The sequence below is a fragment of the Phalangium opilio genome, unplaced genomic scaffold (genome assembly GCF_054372755.1).
Source record: "Phalangium opilio isolate 3A_F unplaced genomic scaffold, DU_Popi_V2 ptg000011l_1, whole genome shotgun sequence".
Lineage (NCBI taxonomy): Eukaryota > Metazoa > Arthropoda > Arachnida > Opiliones > Phalangiidae > Phalangium > Phalangium opilio.
In genome coordinates, this window is record NW_028324147.1 from 4,999,139 (window position 1) to 5,012,365 (window position 13,227).

General features: G+C 35.9%; 1 protein-coding gene across 1 annotated transcript; it reads left to right on the forward strand.

The window, feature by feature from the left end:
• The first annotated feature begins 613 nt into the window (after positions 1-613).
• Nep3 (M13 family metallopeptidase neprilysin 3) lies at positions 614-12,834 on the forward strand. Its single transcript, XM_089858629.1, has 18 exons — positions 614-911; positions 4,444-4,477; positions 6,577-6,958; positions 7,493-7,723; positions 7,826-7,953; positions 8,019-8,351; positions 8,415-8,650; positions 8,718-8,940; positions 9,007-9,105; positions 9,162-9,239; positions 9,302-9,464; positions 9,532-9,583; positions 9,676-9,743; positions 9,829-9,953; positions 10,062-10,127; positions 10,367-10,539; positions 10,811-10,924; positions 11,040-12,834. Exons 2-17 carry the CDS (start codon positions 4,454-4,456, stop codon positions 10,908-10,910), a joined length of 2,481 nt encoding a protein of 826 aa, XP_089714755.1. The 5' UTR covers positions 614-911; positions 4,444-4,453; the 3' UTR covers positions 10,911-10,924; positions 11,040-12,834.
• Positions 12,835-13,227: the final 393 nt, after the last annotated feature.

The window sequence follows — 13,227 nt, forward strand, 5'->3', positions numbered from 1 at the left end:
AAACTAACTTACCAAATGTTCGTGTCATAGCCTACTCGATCACGCGCTCAACGACGTGGATCGATTAAACTATGACCGTACGTGTCCACTGGCGCATGCAGCATTGTTCCACCATAGAGAAATATTATATCTGGCAGAGATAAATTTAAGGCAATTTTTTAGGAAGTGGAATTAATGCAACAGTCTATTTTTTGGGGCTTTGTTTTCCCATAACCGCAAACTTCAAACTGTTTTCCACACCAGTACCCCGTTTTCCATCCTAACAAACTATTTTTCACACGCTAGTACCCCCTATCTACTTTTGCTAGTACCTGGTTTTCCATATTAACCCTGTTTTTCCAAGCTAGTACCCCTCAAATTTAACATTAAGTGTGACACTTTATTAGCTTGGAAAATGGCTCTCTTTTGTTGGCAACAATACAGAACAATTAACCGTAAGAATAAAATGTTGGAAATTATCTTCGGAAATGTTATAAACAGGAGCAAATATTAAAAACTTCATCGAAAATCAATAAAAGTAAGCCAAACTGATAAGTTCTTTTGAAATTAGACCTAGAAAATGGCCTACTTTTTCCTCAAACTCTAGGCGAATAGGAAGGGTTCTTCGCAATTATTGATTCTCCGGATGGGAATTTAAGTAAATATCGATGGCCAAGATCTCATTTCGCTAGCAACGAGTTCGCCTAGCCATCTGGCGAGGATAAAATCATAACGGTTTCGGTAGGAAAACATGGCGGATTGGTTCGCGTTAGAGATGCCGCCGAGATGCGAGCAGTGAGTAGAGAGAACCTTTCGGAATATCGACGTAGTTTCAAACCCTTGGATTGTGATTACCCGCTATAAATGTTACTCCATCATTTCAAGACGAGATAAAAATTACTTTGGAAAATTCGAAGACGTCAATAAAAAAGGTACGGTATTTCTTTAATAGTAATTTAACAATAGTTACGAGGTGGTTAGCGATGAAACGCTTAAAGAATTAGATCTATAAATAAGAGAAATAACCTAAATTTGGAAATGGGAAGCTCAAGAGTAAAGGATCTTCTCCGGAAGATTTGTTTCCGCTTTCGTTCGTTCGTTTGTCAGAGCGATCAGATAAAATCGGAATTAGAAATTACGGAATTAATTTAAAAAATAAATAATTCAACTGTTAAAATAAGATTGTGGTTTAATTTATTTTGAGCGTGATATAATTTTGATAATTATTGGAAACTTTTAAATACTTTAAAGAATAATTTGATTTGGGTGCTATAGTTTATGGCATGGGAACTGAATAGGTATTATTATAATAATGCTTGTCGTCATTCGTACATAGCCTCGGTCCAGAATATTGATTAATTTCCCGGGGTTTTGGTGTATAAAGGTAGAGGAAAATGTACTATTGTGTAATAGTAAATGCGCTAGGGAAGAGTGTTTCCATTATAGTACCCGGTGTACTGTATTTTTTGTCAAACTAGTAAGGTTTTCTCTTTTTTTTTGAGGGAAAATAACTGCGAATGAGTTAGTTTAATTTCTTGGCACTGTATTAGGCATAATACCTTTACAGTTTTGGCGGGAAATTTTGTACGGGAAGATTACCTAACCCGTTATTCCAGGCGCGGGTTTATTTCGTCAGAATCATCTAATAAAAGTAATGTTACATTTACAACTCAGGAATCAGAGGATATAAATAAAATTCGTCGTATTCCTCTTTACGATTAAGATTAAAGGTTTTGGCGGGAAATTATTCGGTATAGGCAAAGCCGCGCGCCCATTTGCCCAGTTTTATATGATAGTCATAGACAAACTAGTAAAGAGGACAGGGATCTATCTGAAAGTAGAGGTTTTTTCGTAATATCATATTGGTTAAATTCTCAGATAAAGCGGATCTTCAACCTTAATTTAGGTAACATATAAGCCTTTGATAGAGTATTATTAATCTCGTTTTGGCGGGAAAATTATCTATTTAAATTTTTATAGACTAATTAATTATTAAGCAGGACAGGGATCAGGCTGGGTGCCTATATTCCTATTTCTCAGCAAATTCCATTGTACTGCTCTGAGATCGCACGGGGTTTGCTCTATTTTGTTATTAAATCCGCCAAAAAAAAGCAATAAGATCGTGCTCAGTTCGACCTTGAATAAAAATGCGCGTAATATCCGAAGCGTTTTCCCGCCAAAATTTCTACGCTGTCTTTTAACACGGATCGGCATCCAATAGAAGACGTGAATCTGAGAGAGATCTAGATCACCAATGGAATACTCATAAGTGTTCAGAGCACTCCGAGAGAGCTCCGAGCAGAACAATAGAATTCGCTATTAGTTTTTCTGTGATGGTAGAATGGTCTTGGTTATAGATTAGCTTTGGGAGAATAGTTGTGAGAAGAAGAAAAAAAATAATCGACGTTATATACATTTTGCTCTGCTCTTGACGTATTTCAAAGCGGACCCTTCAATAGAGGCGGTCCAAATAAAAAAATAATAAAGTGGTTTTGACTCTTGGGAGTGTGAATGTACGGGAAACGAAACTCCTTACTCTAGAAACAAACCTCAAAGGAATAGCGTCACAAACCTCTAAGAAATAGGGTCAGAAAAAAACACTTAGGTTTCCAAGGCCGAGATCCAGGGAAAGGCGTTCGAGCGAACTGAAAAGCGAGAGCGACCTTGGCGATTTTCAGATCCCCTCTGGGGCAAAAGCCTGAGGGGGAGCCGTGCAATGCGGTTCTAGCTAACTGAACTTAAACAATAGTGGATTTCCGTCATAGTGGTGCAAAAATTCGGAACAGAAAATAAAATTTAGAGCTTCTGTATTGTTTACTATATCTTTAGTTCGCTAGAACCCCCCCCAGAAGGTTTTATTCTCGTATAGTTTCGATACTCGGTTTTCAGTTTGCTAGAATCTTTTCGCTGGACCTCGGTCTTTAAAGAGCTCATAGAAAAATGGGAAATAATCATGTTTTTCTAATGTAACTTCATAAGTGTTTGGAATTAGGATTAGCTTGTATTGTGATTGGCTTAGAGCCAGGTGATTAAGTCCAAAATAAGAGATAAACGTCAAACTCACTGCAGGTTTGTGCATGGCGTGGTGATACTATACCTTTAAGAGCTATTTGACGTAAGGCGGTGTGGTGGTGAAACTAGGGCGCAACCTAAAACTATCATAAAATGACACTTGAGTCGTTTTTCAATATAATCAAGGGTTCGGAAACTTATTTAATATCTTAAAAAACTTTCGATTTCGAAATTATATTTTGATATAAATATTAATTATAATTAGAATGAAAGGTTTTTTATCTATTTTAATATTTAAATTAGTCATCAAAAGATATCGTATCTTGACAACCTTCCGACCCCTTGATTATATAACGTACTCGAGATTGAGAGTAATCTAAGTGTACGCATTCGTCGCAAAGAAAGCAGAGCTGGGAATAGAAACCTAGGTATTTTTTTAAACTAACCCTTCCTTGAGATTATACAGGGAGATAATCCTAAGAAGCATAATTATAGGACGAAGGAGTGGGGTGGCTCTATGGGAAATCAATTTTGAGTCGAAAATAGAACTTCTATGACCGTTTTTTTTGCCCTAAGGGTCACTGTTTACAAGTTATGAACATTGTCCTCGAGTGTTTTCGGTCCTACTGGTTGACACTTTTTGAAATACCCTGCATAACTTCAGTATTCTAAGCCGGAGACATTCCTAACAAAACGTTGGGGATTTCGTCATAGCTTTAGGCATTTCTTCATTCGCATTTCATCTCAAAGAAAGCGTAAATGTCGAAACCCTAGCTCCACTCTGAAACGGCGCTATAAGAAAAATTTAATAACAAACTATAAACACAAGTTCATAAGATATGTTCCATAAGTTTGTCTCTGGTTACAAACTAGAGCTTGTCATGAAGTGAGGGAGGTTGGTCATAGATTCGAGGTAGGTCATAGATTCGAGGTAAAGCGAGGGAGGCCTGGTGAGGCGCTGCATGTCAAAGGCTTAGTAATGCACAGACTAAATAGGACTAGATGATAGTCCTGCAAAATTAACCTCAGAGTGTAGGACTTCAATTCTCTCTTGTCGTTCACTTGAACTAGCTCGAGCTTTAAGTCTCTAGCATTACGAAGTATACGAAGTATACGAAGTGTCATGCTTATGGAAGGAACATATCTTATAACTTACGCTATAAAAAGAAATACAATATATTTCTGCTTAACTTTCGCTCTTAACCGTGCTGGGTAACTGGGTTTCTGTTCCTTATGCAATATTCTTTGGTGATGTTATAGCTAGCTCCTCCAGGTTTTTTATTAATCAAGATAAGATGGAGGTCTTAATCAAACATCTATCCTCCATATCGGGCTGAAATTTTAATATAGCCTAATCTTCATCTTCGGAGGCTGACCTCCCGCTCTCTTTGCTATGCAAATTTTTTTTTATTTTTTTATCTATTTACATATGGTGTAATTTTCATTTGGCAGGTACCTAGGCATGAACGGGATTCAACTAAAACCAGTAAGCCGCATGTCATCTTTCTTCTTTTGAGAGATGAAATTTATAATATATAACTATTTACACTGTGGCTTAAATATTATAATGCGCTTGCATTAAGTTAAATAGACGCTTTGAAGTAACGTAACCACTGTACTATCCGGGCCATTTCCTTTAAAATCGGGTATTTGGGAAGTGTCGTTACTTCCGTTTTAGAAACTAGATATACAGAACCGGAAACAAAGGTTTTAAATGAAGTTTGTTCGTTTTCTGTTAAGCTTGTTGACATTACAAGTGAGTTATTGGCATTAGTTGAGTTTTTAAAATAAAAATAAATCTTAACTTTTTCAAAGCAAAACAAGTGGTACGTACAATTTTGGTTTTAGTCGCTGGTTATGTGAAATACGTCTATTTGACATATGGCTGTTAATCATTCATTTATGATAATGTGTTCACTTTAAATCACATTTAAATTAAATTTGTATTAACCAGGAATATCTACGGCTTATAGGAATCATTGTGTAGACATTTTCTCAAAGTATCAAGGCGGATTTTGTATACTAATCATAATGTATGTCGAATTTTACCTCGCGAATAATGTATCTCGCTGTACCTTGCACCTAGCGTCCCCACCTTACCTCGCGTTGGTACCAACCAATGAAATCACAGTTTGAAAGACGACGTCAGAATTATGCCGGGTGACGGATAGTGCCAAAGTCCGGCCCACAAAATAGCGCACAAAACTTAACATGGAAGATATGGGAGGTCACAATAATTCCTAGCAGCTGTATATATTCCTGGTATTAACCAGCATTGAAACATACAATGTAAATATTGTATACAAATGCTAAAAAGCTTAATTGAAAGTGCTTGTTAGAGAACAAGTGAGAATTGATTTCCAATTGGTTCCAACTCCATCCATTCTCTATATAGGCTACTAAACATTTTGAAAGGGTTGGTACATTTAGATCGTAAGCAGTTTAATTCAGGTGAAAACATGGCAAACGTAGATATTCATTTACCTAATGCAAGCAAGCAAGCGGGTTACTAAATTCTATCTACTCTCGTTGTAACTCGACCGTATCGTAATCGAAACCGTGGTGCCTTTAGTATAATTGTTACGTAAGATCAACAATCCCCGGTCTTCAACCCCAAAGAAATGATGACGTTATACTTGACGTTACGAAATGTTGTAAGAATAGAACTTACTCCCCGCTTGTTTTTCTTTTTCCAATCCTACCATCTCGAAATTTGATTGAGGCCCAAAACGTCGCTTCAAAGGGATTATGAACGCTTTGGAACATAATTAGATGACATTTGATAGAATCATTCTTAATAAGAATTTTTAAATATTACGAATTATCTGTTATCAGAAGTGCACCACAAAGTGGGCGTGGTAATTGTAACATGATTCTTCCCAACATCAGTTTACATTTATTATTGCAAGGTTACTAAACCGAACAAACATACGCCATGTAAATAGTACCCTCATCATTACCCTTATTAGCGCTGCTTAACTATTTGTCAAGGTGTATGCGTTTGTGTGTTTTTGTCCCACGTCAAGACAACTAAGGTTTGTGCATGGGTTGATTGCTGAGGATTTGGTTGCTACCAAACAGTTATAGAATTCACCCTAGCACGGTGCGATAGTTACCCATCTGAAGTTTGATGAGCGGGAGAGCAAACAAAAAGGGGTTGAGATTGGGAAGAATCATGTTACATAACTAAAGAATATTAAGATGATCAATACAGAGTGTCATCCTTCATCTTATAAAGGTCTTCAAGTCCTTATGGTTTGAAGTCCCATCTAACGCCTTAAGACAAATTTATTTAAATTTGGTTTATTAAATTCTTAAATTTGAATTGAGATCCTACTCTTTTGGGTGTTGACAAAAAGATTTCATTATACCTTTGAACTAAATCAGGGGGTGTTTGTAAAATTGTTATCCAATCATTTATTTATTTATTTAAAATGGTATCTGATTACTCGAAGCTTGTTATTTTCAACCGTATAGTACGCGCGCGATACCCGTATAAAGTTTGAAAGGCCTATGTCAAATGAAAGACGGTTTAGTGTTGAAACCCTCATTTAAAATACTTTCTAACCTGATGTTTTTGATAAGATGCCACGATACAAGCGAACAGAATTTGAAGAAGACGAAACCAGCAGTACCAGTAGCATGCCAGCTGAGAACCTGCTGGGTACTGGCGTCGGTAATGACGGCGCCGATCTGGGAGGAATGGGTGGCAGAACCCTGGACAGTGGTCCCGGAACAAAGAGTCATTTCGGTGGTCCAGTCAATATGCCAGAGGTCAGCTATCAGGGTCGAAAAAGGAACTTCTGGCAACGTTGCTCCCCGTTTGAACGAGCTCTCATGTTGACCGTCTTGACGTTAACTTGCGGAATATTTTTTCTTATTATCATTATGAGTCATCCGTGCAAGGTTAAGCTCGTTCAGATTACGGCCATGAGCAACGAAACATCAGTCGAACCCCCGGCGAAAGGTAAATCAAAGAAATGGCTTTACTTGAATTTTTGCACTCTGAGCTAGCTCAGAAAAAAATGCGCAGAAACCTTACAGAATTTTGCGTACACAGGCTGCGAAGTTATAAAATCATAGATAAACCGTTTACAAATTATAAAAGCATTGCCTGAACCGTTCACAAATCATAAAATGTATGGTAGAAATGTTTAAAAAAAAATTTAAATTAAGTATAGAAATGTTTATAAAATGGTAAATTAAATATAGACATGTTTAAAAAATGGTAAATTACGCATAAAAATGTTATTAAATCACGTAATTGCGCAACGAAACGTTCGTAAATTACGGAATATCTCGTTAAAAAGTTTAAAAACGTTTAGGTAGTTAGGAAAAACTATAGAGAAAACACACGTTAAGAATATTATAAGTTTATAAGATATAAACTTATGGTATCCATATAGTTTCTGCAATAACACTATATGCAATTACACTCAGAAACGATATTCAAATGAAATTATGAAAATTAATCATAAAACTCGCTTAACGTTTTGATCAGAACCTGCGAAATTGCCTGAAAGCCCAAACTTCTGTTTAACCCCGGCTTGTATCACGGTGGCTAGCGCCATTATAAATTCAATGGATCACTCAACGGATCCTTGTAACGACTTCTATCAATATTCCTGCGGCGGCTGGGTTAAAAGCAACCCTTTACCTGACGGAAAATCCGTTTGGGGAACTTTCGGAAAATTATGGCAAGAGAATCAAGTCATTATGAAGAACGTCCTAGGTAAAAGCATTAGTTCCTTCTCTCTTCACCAGCTCTTTAGGGATTAAAACGGGAGCGTGCAATCCTTAATTGAGATTAAACTTTGTCTTAATTACCTCCCAGAGGACGAAACTGTCGTACCAAAAAGTAAAGCCGAAATGAAAGCCAAAGTTTACTACGATTCTTGTATGGATAAGAATGAAACAATGGAAAAATTAGGTGGAACACCCATGGCGGAATTATTGGAACAAGTACGTTTAACCCCTACTTGAAACCCCTTAATGGAAGGACTACTCTAAGCTCAAGTTACCTACAGGTTGGTGGCTGGAATATTTCGGGAAAACCTCCAACCAACTGGAACTTCCAATACACCTTACAACTTATACACAATAAGTACAATCGTGGTGGACTATTCACTTGGGCTGTTGGCGAAGATAAACGCAATTCCAGTCGAAACGTTATACAAATCGACCAATCAGGTTTAGGTCTCCCCAACAGAGACTACTACTTGAACAAGAGTAGCGATGACGAAATCCTCAAAGCTTACCTCAGTTACATGACGCGGGTTGGTGTCCTTTTGGGCGGTGAGGAAAATACCACTGAGGAACAAATGCGTGAAGTCATCGAATTTGAAAAGAAACTAGCCTATGTAAACTGAACCCCAAGGCCTAAAAATTCAAATTTAGCATTAACTTACCTCGATCGTGGTTAGATTACAATACCTTCTGAAGAACGACAAGATGACGAGAAACTTTACAACAAAATGAGCATCACGGAATTACAGGCAAGAGCCCCGTTCATCGACTGGTTGACTTACTTCAATTTTGCATTTAGTCAAATTGACAGGAACATTACTTCTCAAGAGGAAGTTGTCGTTTACGCACCAGAATATTTGGAGAATCTATCAAAACTAATAGTAGAATACACCTCCGATAGTCAACGCAAAGTGTAACAAAAAACAATCAGAGATTTTTTACGATTTCACTATTTCATCCTCTTGATTGCTTTTCTTCAGGATTCTCAATAATTATTTCGGTTGGGCATTGGTCCAATCCTTGACATCAAGTTTATCAAAACCTTTCCGCGATTCATCAAAAATTCTACGGAAGGCGTTAGTTGGTTCAGAGGGAGGTGACTCTCAATGGCGATTCTGCGTCACGGACACAAATAATGTTGTTGGTTTCGCACTGGGCGCCATGTTTGTACGGGAAGCCTTTCATGGTGAAAGTAAACCTTTGGTAAGCACCCAACACTTTCAGTTACATTACCTAAAACAAAGTGCTAACTAATTAGTTCAACAATAGGCTGAAAAAATGATTGATGAAATTAGAGAAGCATTCAAGGAGAACTTACCACAATTAAAATGGATGGACGAAGAAACCAGAAAACTGGCGAAAGATAAGGTAAGTGGTTTGAACTTTGAACTTTACGATATTTAAATTGCAACTGTTTATCGCAGGCCGACGCCATTATAGACATGATAGGTTTCCCGGACTTTATTATGGACCCAGTACAATTAGACAAGAAGTATGAAGGGGTAAGTCACGTTAGGCCTATTTCCGTTTCGGTAAGCCTAATTTGGAAATTGAATATCTATAGTTAAACGTAACCGAAACAGAGTATTTTCTGAACAACATCAGAGTCAACCAATTCGCGTTAATTAAGAATATGAAACAGTTGGATAAACCAACAAATAAAACCGAGTGGGAAATGACCCCACCAACTGTTAATGCCTATTACACACCAACTAAAAATAATATTGGTAGGACTTTCCAGTAGTTTCGTTTTAAACATTATTAGGCTTAACCTTCAACCTTTCAACCCATCAGTTTTTCCCGCCGGAATCCTACAAGCGCCATTTTACGATCCAAACTACCCTAAGTAAGAATTTCGCTTCGTCATCCTTTCAGCCTAAATTATGCCTTGGCGTCTTTAACTCTATCTTGGGTCTCTTTTTCTGAACTTACTTCTAGATCTTTAAATTTCGGGGCCATGGGTGTGGTGATGGGTCACGAACTAACGCACGCTTTTGATGATGAGGGTAAATTAGTCTTTAAACTAATTAACACCCTCTTCTTCGATATATTTAACCTTAATTACACTTTAAATACCGTGTCCTACGTAAGGTCGGGAATACGACAAAGAGGGTAACTTGAAAAGATGGTGGAAGAACGAGACTATTGAAAGTTTCCAAGATCAGACAAAGTGCATTGTAGATCAGTATTCAGGTTACGAAATTAATGGACAACATGTTAGTATAATTGCATAATAGTTAAATTGGTGTTGAGACCATGTGCTAATTGTTGCCGGTTAGTTGACAACGTTTAAAATACACTTGTAATATTTTTTCGTTCATCAGCTAAATGGAAAGCAAACCTTAGGCGAAAATATCGCCGATAATGGCGGACTTAAAGCCGCATTTCACGTAAGTACCTACCCAAGTACTTGGACGCGTTCACACTAGCATATTTTTTTTATTTTTGCATAAATCGTAAGATATTTAAAGTAGCTTCCATTTACCATTAAAACAAATAAAAAAGTTAGAAAGATCATAATGATATTAGTAACCATTTTAAGTAACTAGATTAAACATTATTTCTCGATCTTAATGAATCAAAGTCGGTGTAATTTATTATGGGAATAAAAATTGTATATCATATTTAGGCCTACGAATATTGGATCAACCAACACGATCCGGAGACGATTTTACCAGGAGTTAACCTAACTCATAGACAACTGTTCTTCATTGGCTTCGCGCAAGTATGGTGTTCCACCAGTACTCCGGAAGCCACGCGTTTACAAATACTAAATGATCCTCACAGTCCCGGTCCATACAGGTTCTTAACTTTTCAATTACTTTATTTGTTCTCAACTAGTTAATTATTTAAATTGTTCTTAACTCGATAATTAATTTAATTGTTCTTAACTGGTTAATTACTTTAAGTGTTCTTAACTGGTTAATCATTTTAATTGTTCTAAACTGATTAATCACTTTAATTGTTCGCAACTGATTAATTTCTTTAATTGTTCTTAACTGGTTAATTACTTTAATTTACCAGTTAAGAAGTTAAGAACAATTAACTTAACGATGTCATTAATACCATATAGGGTAATTGGAACGTTATCGAATTCGGTTGAATTTTCAAGGGAGTTCAAGTGTAAAAAGGAGGCACCAATGAACCCGACAGAAAAGTGTGATATCTGGTGATTCGTCAAAAAAAGGTAAGGGCCTTGGTTTCCCCTAAATTACTAATTGAAAAACCCGGAATATTGGATTAAGCCAACAACACACTCAAACGGTATAATTTCATTTAAACTATACTTATTTATATTTAAGATTTTGTACCACCTATATTTCTATGAAGGCGTAAAAAAAGGAACAAACTTAAAAAAAAAATAAGAAAATGAAGATGAAATATGGGTTATTTAAAATTTACTCAGACTGATAATAATTAATTAATTAAGCTTCCTATACTTGGTAATTAATTAACTATCCTATTTTCTATACTCTTTTTTATATATATTTAAATAGATATTGCTAATTATATTGTTAATTGTACCAACCAATTAAGTTATTTTATAATATCCTGCCCTTAAAAAAACGATCACATTTTTCAAATAACAATAATTAATTTCGTTTCTGTAATTAACGTATTATATTTAAGTTGCGTTTCTACCTCAACAATAACTAACACCTGTATTAATTAATGCATATCGAATTTTACCTAAAAAAAAACCAAATAGATTTATTTAATAAATGATAAGGGACAAATTAATATATATATATATAAAAATTAGAATTAAACTTATCGAAATTAATGAGAATTAAAAGTAAAGAGAAAATAAATTAGACTTTATAATGATGTAAATATAAAAATAAACCGTGCCCTTATATTTTGAGCTTAAAAGTCCCAAAATATTGGGGGGAAATATAATTAAAACTAATTAAAAAATAAAAGGCGAATAATGATAATCAAGGACTGGCGTAAAATTTTTAAGAAATAGTAATTAATATATCGGCTATTTTTCTCCAAGAATATTTAAATGAAAATAAATTTAAAATTGAATTAGGCCTAGGACTTGATAAGTAAACGCACCAGTTGGTATTTAAAACACAAGCTCGAAATTTACATATATATATAACCATAAGTTTATAAGATACGTTCCATAAGTTTGTCACTGGTAACTTAGAAACTGGAGCTTGTCATGAAGTGAGTGAGGTAGGTCATAGTTTCGAGGTAAAGCGACGCCTGGTGAGGCGCTGTCAAAGGCTTAGTAATGCAGACTAAATAGGACCTAGATGAAGTCCTGCAAAATTAACCACCAAGTGTAGTACTTCAATTCTCGTTTATCGTTCTCGAACTAGCTCGAGCTGTAAGGCTCTAGCAGCATTACGAAGTATGGAACATAACTTATAAACTTATGATATAGCCATTAGCTTATTACGTGTAAGATACCTAATAAGCTTATGATACTGCCGTAGAAAAATAAAGAGCCAAGGCTTACCAATAGTTGTTTAAAATCGGACTTGGGATGATTCTTATTTCTTTACAAAGAAATTCCCTAAATACAAAGTAAGCGTAAACAATTTTGACTCGAGTAACTATAAATACGTCCGTGCTAACGCACAGGCTTTAACTAATTAAGACTGATAATTAACGCGGCTTTTGTTAATTGTATAACGAAAACGTAACGTTTGTGTTAACGTTGAACGTTTAGAAAATGATCACAACGTCCCCATCATAAATTGTAAATAACAATTAACGTATTCCTAGTTAGCTACGGGGACTAATTAGTATAAGTATAATTAACGATAGTTCATTTACGTATTAGTATAGTAGACCTAACTCCAGGAATTTTAATACCTTAGAGAAATAATGTAAATTAGATGATGAAAACGTTAGACGTTTCGATGTTTTGTATCCCCTTAAAAAATTATAATTGGTTTTCAAGTGAAATGAGTTAAAAACGTAAATATAGTAATTTCGGTGTGAATGAGAAATAAGTATGGGGAAAGGTCATAAGGTCAGTTGGTTTAATATGTTGTTCACTTGGGTTGTGTATTTACGTGAACATACGTTTTGTATGATGTGTTGAGATTGGTTGAAAATTTGTAATAAAATACTTAAAAGTCTGCCTGGTTACTTCATTTCCTACGAAAAAATACTATTTTATATTTTCTCAGGGATAGATGTAATTTTAGAAGCAGGAATGGATAATAGAGTAATCTGGGCGCGCGTCGAAGTCCCGGACCCCCTTCCCCAGGACGGGGGGGGGGTTAAAGAAGAGGCGGGTCATAGCGACAGAGGTAAAAAGGAATTACGTATTTTTCGCCACCCCCGTCAGCAACGTTATTAAAACGTAGTTTAAGTGAGCCAATAAGATAATTTAAAATTTTGGTTACGTGTTGGAGGGAGGGGTTCTATACTGGGATATGAGTCAGACTGAAGTAAATACTAACCGTTCTCCATTCCTACTTCCAAAATTACATCTATCCCCGTTTTCTATAAATAAATGGCGAGTTT

Excerpts from the sequence above, each read along its gene's own strand:
- Nep3 (XM_089858629.1), top strand. The coding sequence starts at position 4,454 with ATGAACGGGATTCAACTAAAACCA. Across the intron at positions 8,352-8,414 it reads TTGAAAAGAAACTAGCCTAT|ATTACAATACCTTCTGAAGA; the intron begins GTAAACTGAACC and ends GATCGTGGTTAG. Across the intron at positions 9,240-9,301 it reads TAGACAAGAAGTATGAAGGG|TTAAACGTAACCGAAACAGA; the intron begins GTAAGTCACGTT and ends GAATATCTATAG.